General features: G+C 44.7%; 1 protein-coding gene across 1 annotated transcript; it reads right to left on the reverse strand.

Moving 5' to 3' along the window:
• Positions 1-4,797: 4,797 nt before the first annotated feature.
• LOC136540686 (CSC1-like protein At4g35870) lies at positions 4,798-7,583 on the reverse strand. Its single transcript, XM_066532698.1, has one exon. The coding sequence runs from the start codon at positions 7,405-7,407 to the stop codon at positions 5,017-5,019; it is 2,391 nt and encodes a 796-aa protein (XP_066388795.1). The 5' UTR covers positions 7,408-7,583; the 3' UTR covers positions 4,798-5,016.
• Positions 7,584-7,881: the final 298 nt, after the last annotated feature.

Consider the following 7,881-nt stretch of genomic DNA (forward strand, 5'->3'; position numbering starts at 1 on the left):
GGATCTACTAGTAATAAAGATGGAAGAGGGTTTATCTACGAATCCGTAAATATGACATAATTTCGTGGGCTACTACCCCCTTGTATTTCTAAGGGCTCTTTGGAACGCAAGAATTTCACATGATTCAATTAATTTTTTATAGGAAAAATGCAGGAACGAAAAAAAAATTATGGTCCTAGTTCTAAGGGGGGCCTAACTATGTAACTAAATTTCAAGGCGTTTTGGTTTTTCTAGATACAATTGTCTTTACTACTAGATAAATGCCCGTGCGTTGCACGGAATCGTTCCTATGCAACCAATCATTTGTTTTGTTAGTATCCATGTAAGACATCACATATAAGAAACAACAATAGTAATCCATGTATTAAGGGTAGCAACACCCTTATATTTTTGTTCTTTCATTATTTTTCTTTACTTTAGTACCTATTCTGTCGCCTATACTTATCTTCTTCAGTCTTCAGTCTCCACAGCGCACACGCGCGTCTTCCTTGTCTTCACCTCTGTCACTCCGGCCGTCTCTTTATTCGGGAGCTTTGTTTCTCCCTCGTCTCCGCATCTTTGTTGTAGAGCTTCTTTTGTTCACTCGCCTCTGCATGCACGGAGCCACAAAGAGGATCCCTGCGCCCACGCCTCACCATCGCGCTCGCACCTGTGCTCTGCCTCGCCCCCATGCCCGCGGTCTCCTCGACCTCGATCCTCTGGTGCAGCACGACGTTGGAGAAGCGACACGCATCCTGTGTAGCTTGTTGCTGATTCGATCACCATGAGATTAAACCTGACGTGCTGCTGATCTTGTCTTCTCTCATGTGGGCTAGAGTTGAGAATCTGCTGTGTCCGTTAGAGATGCGTTTGGGCGGGCCGGCGGGTGGGACGTGCACCGTCGTTGTGGCGTAGCCACGCAGGTGATGCCCGTGTGCTTTCAGTGCAGCGACGTGGAGAGGGGGAGGCAGGTGCACCCGAAGCTCCGGCGTTAGCGTATAGGGCTCTGTTTGCGAGGTTGTGCGGACGGTCACCTAGACTCCACTCGGAGTTTCACGGAGGAAACCAAAACGGTCACGGAGGCGCGCACACGATCGGACCCGTAGCCTGCTAGGGGGCGATGCACCGTAGCAGCCTAGGGGCACAGGCGCGCACACACGAGTTACTTCTGTGGACGTGGCGAGCAGGCCAAGACCGATCCGGATTTTGCATGTGGGCATGCACTGCATACACCATATCCTAGGGGGCGAGCGCACGTCCAAGGCTGATGCGGATTTGTGAGTGCACGTCCAAGACCGATCTGAATTTAGCATGTGGGCATGCACCGCGTACACCGTATCCTAGGGGGGGGGGCGAGCGTGCGAGCGCGCACACGATGTACCTTGTGAACGAAACCTCGTCTCCCCTTTTATGTGGTATAATAGATGTATCTAGACATAATATATATTTGAGTATATAGCAAAAGCTATGTATTTAAAAAACAAAATGTCTTATAATTTAAAATGCTTTCCAGGCATGCAATGGAAATGCATGCAAGCTGGATTGGAACTCTGAGATTTCTGCAAAAATGTACCCACAATGACAGAGATGCTTATTGTTTACTAGGTAGTGTGTCCGTGCATTGCTACAGGACAACTAAATTTTTTATACTAAAAACATATGGATCGCACAATAAGATAACAATACTGTTAAATTAAATACCGACGTTAAAGTGACATTTAATTCAAAAAGTAAAGTTCGTGAAATTAACACAGTCACGGAGAGCGCGGCGTCGTAGGCTCACAAACTCTACTGTATAGACTTTTTCGTGATATGACTAAGATAATATTTTATATCGGCAGAAAGAATTCTCCGATATCAATTTCTTTCATGCGTCAATAAATCCATGAATAAGTTCCGTTGTATCTCCATATAATCCTGTACACACAGGTTTGGGTATATATGTAAATATTAGTGTCTGTCACATAGATAATACTGCGTGTCTTAAAAAATCTCTCATAAAATTTTAAAATAAAGTATGTTATACTCATCGTATAAATATGTGTGGCTTTAGGACTATTCCACACAGGCATATATTGTAAAATAAGGTATCCACTTGAGTGTCTGTTCCAAGATGTTGAATTAGGTGTTGTAATTCTTAATTTCGACACATTTTTCAGGTCAAGGCAACCAATGGTGATAATTTTCTTAGTGGTGCATAATTTTATGATGCACCTTTTGACTATCTAAGTAAGGACAAGTTAGTACTGCAAAGGCTCAGAAAAGCTGCTGAGAAGACCAAAGTTGAGTTTTCCTCCACTATACATACTAAAACATATGTCCCCGTTTATAATTGCCGATGTTTTAGATGCAAAGCAATTCAATATTACCATGATCAGATATAAGTTTGAGTTTCTTGTGAGCAATCTCATAGAGGGACTCTCATCCTTTATGTGATCTGCCTCAAGGATATTGACAGAACGATGGACCCATGTTGAAATGTCGCACCAAAAAATGTCCACGTTTTGTCCACGATTTATTTCCCATGAATACATGCGGGTACTATGATAACACTAACTACACCAAATGAAAGATTAGAGAGAATTTGCATTGCCTCCAAAAGAATTTATCTATTAAGTTCTTTGGACTCTACAGATATTTTTGAAATATCTGTTTGCATGTCTTACCTCGTATCCTAATTCAAAATTTTGTAGTTTAATTAGAATATTTAGATGATTGTATATATATATATAATATTCAATACAAGAATAATCTATGCATGTCTTCTTGAAAGATTTCTGCAGTGTAAAGACATCTTCGTTTTTCATGCATGTCCGTGCTAACGCTACGATAAAAAACAAAATAACAATATATCAATTAAAAAATAAAAACAAAACTCATGCTCAAAGTCAAAGAGATAAATTATGGATGCTTAAATTTTGTCATCCATTATCTACCAGCATGCCTATAAAATAGACTGAATAAACAATTAAACATAGATAGAAAACTAAATTAATGAAAGGATCATTGCAAGACATCAATCATTTCATAGCTTCGGACAATATCGTAAAGCTATTAAAAACTGTAACCGTGCCCTCACCTCAAACATTGTCCAGATAAATGGATTACAATGAAAGAAATGGATATCGGAGATTTCTTCCTGCCAATATAAAACATTATCTTAGCCGCATCACGGAAAGGTCTATAAAGTAGAGTTTGTGAGCCTGCGACGCCGCGCATTCCGTGACTGTGTTAAATTTATAAACTTTGCTTTTTGGATTAAATGTCACTTTAACGTTGGTATTTAATTTTTACAGTATTGTTATGTTATCGTGCGATCCGTGTGTTTTTAGTATAAATTGTTAGTTATTCCGTAGCAACGCACGAACACGCTACCTAGTATAAATATAAAGAATGAAAAAGACGACAAGAAATATTGGCATTAGGCCAACTCCTTTTGATTCTTTACAAACACATCTGGAAGTTAACATGTGGGCTGTGGGCATCAAATCAAAACAACAAAAAGAACATAGATTCGACCATAAGTAGCATTTGCTCTCCTTTATTTTGAAAAAAAAGAAAGGTACTGCAGAGTTACATGATTGTCAATCTTATCAACAGCATCAATTTTTGGTAATTGTAGAACTCAATCAAGACACCCATTGAAGTGTTACATTCCTAGCTCGCAACCCAATTAAGAGTAAGTTCTCACAAGTCTAGCTCCCCAGCCATTATTAAACTACATGAAGGGCTCCGAAATGAAGACCACTATTTGAAAAAAGAGTAAATGATTATTGTTTCCTTCCATGTATGATTGTTTACTTCCATGCATGATTATTGTTTCCTTCCATGCATGATTATTGTTTCCTTCCATGCATGTGACCTCAGGTGATCGATTTGTTTCCTTTAAAGCAGACGGGGATCGCAGGGATGATAAATTCTTTTTCTATCGCGCGGGGTATCGCACGGGGTGGACAGACGGACGAACCAAAATAAATGTCGCACCAAAAGATGTCCACGCTTTATTCTTTTTAGTTGTAGAAGATTATCCTGAAGGACATTGATCGTCAGAAGAGAAGAAGCATCGGAGTTTCTTTAGTTGATGGTATGTTCAGATATGATTGCTTATTACCCTGATGAAGGACATTGGTCATCAGAACGAAAGAAGCATTGGAATTTCTTTAGTTAATGGTATGTTCAGTAGGTTCAGATATGGGAAGAACTGTAGCTTCAAGTGTATCTAATCAAAAAACTGTTTTTCCTGGATCAGAACGTAAGACGGTATTACTGCTTCATCAAAGAATATAACAATACAGATAGAGTTCCTCATTTTAAAACACTTTCCGCAAGCTTGAGTTTTGACACTGCAGTACTAAAGCGGTCTACACAAAGCGAACAACGGGCACGGTTACTATCTCAGACTTAACTGTACCAGCTCTTCAATTGAAACTCTGAAAGGCCACCAGCGTGCTAAATCCCAGCACCCCTTATTCAGATATTCACCACTAGTTGTGTATCTGAATTGTTTTCTGGCTGTTTCGCAGGGTGCAGCCAAAAGCTTCAGTGTCTAGTACAACAGCACATGTTACAAGAACAAAAACTGCTTGTGGTTTGTAAAGCCCAAAGTTAAACTTTCAAAAGATCGTGCCACAGCTCAGCTTGTGATGCATAATAACTTCCAGTAGCAAATTTTGCTTCTTATCTCAACCATATAAATTATCTCTTCTAGTTGCCATCAATTATAATAGGAAATCTAAAACACAAGGATGCATAAACATGACATCTTCTGGTTCTAGGACCTTAGATTATATTAACAAAAAAGAAAAGAAAATGACTACATCATGTATAATTTAAAGTTTTAGATAGACCATGACACCATGTTCATCATCAAAACTGTATCTGCTTGTCATATCCGACAAAACAAATACATATCTAAGGAGATAAAAGTTAATCTACATAGCTGTACAAGAAGAATGAATGACTTTGATACACCAGGGTCGCGATCAGGTATTTCAAGTCAAGAAAGATGTTGTAATAAACAAAAGTGTGTATTGATCTTCAGGATTGATACAGATTCCAATCCAGGTCAGGTTGTGAAAAAACTTCATAATCCGTGGGACCATCTACAAAGCTATTCACTGTCTGCATCCCTTCTAACAAAGATGGCTGGAAGCGATCACTTCTAGAAGGAAGCAACTTATAGAACACTAACATCCCAAGAGTACATATAGCCTGTAGCTTCATTGAGTCACCCTGAACAGCAAAGAAGAGCAACATTGCAGCAAGGAAGAAGATCACACAGAATTGCATGATGCACAGCACTCTGTCCATCAGCTTCCCGTCATTGCCGGCAGGAAACCCTCTAACCCTGTAAACAAACAAGAAGTTGTACTTGTCCACGAGATAACGGTAGCCAAAGTATGTCGCGCCCACAGGAACCACAAGCGGAGCAAACAGGGAGTAGATCATTGTGAGGGCAAATATAGTAATGTCAAAAGCATAGTACTGTGCAAAGTCAAATTTCTGCTTTGGCATATGGAAGCTCCTGTTTAGTGGGTACAGGGAAAGATCATGCCCTTCAATACTATCCAAATGGGCACTGTCTTCTCTCTCGGGCATTAGAGGTGCTGTCAAATTATTAGTTTCTTCACCATTCTGCATGGGTAGGTAGTCCTCATTCTCTTCAGGGACCAACTGGACCATATCATTCTTCCTAAATTTCTTCATTATATGCTTTATCCAAGGGATTGGTGCCAACAGATCAAAAGATATTCCCAGAAAGGTACATGTGATCAGGAACGCCAGGGAAGAAAGTGATGATCTTGACAAAAAGGAGGGGCTCAAATAGCGTTCAATCTGCTTGCAGTCTGGACCATCCAAGTAGCACCGCCCCATGCTAAGTATCCAACTTTCAAGTGACGATTCCACCAGAGCACGCAATAGGATGAGATTGACAAGGAAGAAGCAAACCATCTTCAGCAATGCAGCCCTCTGCTCCCCTGACACCGTTAGATGGCACTCAAACTTGGAGAAGTACGACAACACCGATGGGATGATGATATACATGCTCACAAAGATGAGAACATTGGGAAGAAACTGAAAGATTATGGTCCAGAACCAGCTTGAACCTTCAAGCCAGGCAAGCCATGATTTGGCATGATCCATAGCCTCCACATTGATGATCCGTGCCGCGTTTTGCATCCCGCTGATGATTGCCAAGGGTGAACTGAAGAACAAGAGCATCAAAATTAGGCAGGTGTTGACTGCAATCCTCCTCAGCCGCGAAGATATCTTGCTAAGACCTAGATGATTCCAGTAGATATCTGATGCAGGTGGTGCTCTCTCCACTTTCCATCTACTTCTCTCGAGCTGGAGCTCCATCACTGGGAAAAACCTGCCAATTGGGGTCTTCTTCCTCTCCATCTTGAAATCCCTTACAGCCTTGTTTGCGGTGTAGACATCCTTAAACACCACAAAGGCTACACCAGCACCAGGGGCGCGCCCTTCCTTATAATCAGATAGCCTGCTTGTGAGCACAAGTTTCTTAGTCTGCAACTTCCTCAATCTCTCTTCGTCAGTGAACCCTAGCCTCTCCCCTGCCATTGCCCACAGCTCTTTGCATCTTCGCACAAACCAATGCTCCTCTGACTGAACTGATTCGCTGTCGTCATGCACAATGTCATCAAATAGGTCACGGGCGCCCAACCTTGCCTCCAGCCAAGAGATCTTGTTGCGGACCTTCCCCAATTGCTCGATTAGATACTCCAGCGTGCAGAGATCAAATGGCACGATGACACGGTATACCTTGCCAGGGTACTTGTGGTCGAAGTAGTCCTTGAGCGGGGTCTTGTCCGCGGCCAGCGTCTTGGGGATGCCCTGGATCATTATGGTGAAGACGGCGACGGAGCTGGAGTTGGGGTCGCTGGGGTTGCCGTTGCCGTCGCGGAAGCGCGTGATGCGTAGCGCGTCCTCCATGCGGGAGATGCCGAGGTGCGCGATGGCGACGGCGGCGGCGGTGAGGAGGAGGTGGAGCCAGAGGAGCGGGGACGACTTGGGGATGTGCGAGATGGTCGTGGCGGCGAACTGGTCGACGACGATGGCGTCCCCCGCGAGGAGGTTGAGCGGGAGCGCCGCGGCGACGGCGGCGGCGGCGACGGCGGCGAGGATGAGGAAGGAGGCGCGCTCGAAGAGGAGGAACTGGGCGGCGTCGGCGCCGCAGTGGAGCGCGATCTGCGCCGCGGTGGCGTGGTAGACGGCGAGGAGCTTAGCGGCGAGCGCGGAGGGCCCTGGGATGCGGCGGTGGTCGAAGCGGAGCTTGACGAGGAGGAACAGGAGGACGCAGGAGGCGGCCCCCACGGCGGAGATGTTGATGAGGTACTGGATGCTGCCGTACCACGCCTCCGGGTCCCCGCCGCCGCCGGCGTCCGGCGGCTGCGCGGCCGGGCCCATCGAGGGCGACGCGGGGCGGGGGGAGGCGAACCCTAGATTCCGGGGGAGCAGGAGCCCGGCCGCGAAATATTCCGTTCGCCGATGAGGTGCCTTGCCGCGGATCGTGGTCCTGGTCGTGGGGGTCGCGTGGGGCGCGCGGCACGGGCAACCGATCGGGGTGCGGCTGGCTAGCAGGCATGTTTGGGAGCCTGTATCGTATCGTGGATTATTTGTTTGGGAGACCGTATCGTATCGTGGATTATTTATTGTTGACTGATTTGGTGAGAGAGAAAAACACTGTTCTCAGTTAAAAATTTACGAGCAAACGAACAGGCTATAGATCTATAGATCAGGGGAGGGGGCCGTGAGCGAGCCGTGTCGCCATGCGCTGGCCGTCGAGTTGCGTGACGCTGGAGGTGGGGACGCGGAGGCGGAGAGGAAGTATTTTTTCGAGTATCTGCGGTACCGTATTAGCGAATACCTCGTGCGTGGTTA

Source organism: Miscanthus floridulus, chromosome 2 (genome assembly GCF_019320115.1).
Source record: "Miscanthus floridulus cultivar M001 chromosome 2, ASM1932011v1, whole genome shotgun sequence".
NCBI lineage: Eukaryota > Viridiplantae > Streptophyta > Magnoliopsida > Poales > Poaceae > Miscanthus > Miscanthus floridulus.

Coding starts and splice junctions, on each gene's coding strand:
- LOC136540686 (XM_066532698.1), bottom strand. CDS start 7,407: ATGGGCCCGGCCGCGCAGCCGCCGGACGCCGGCGGCGGCGGGGACCCG.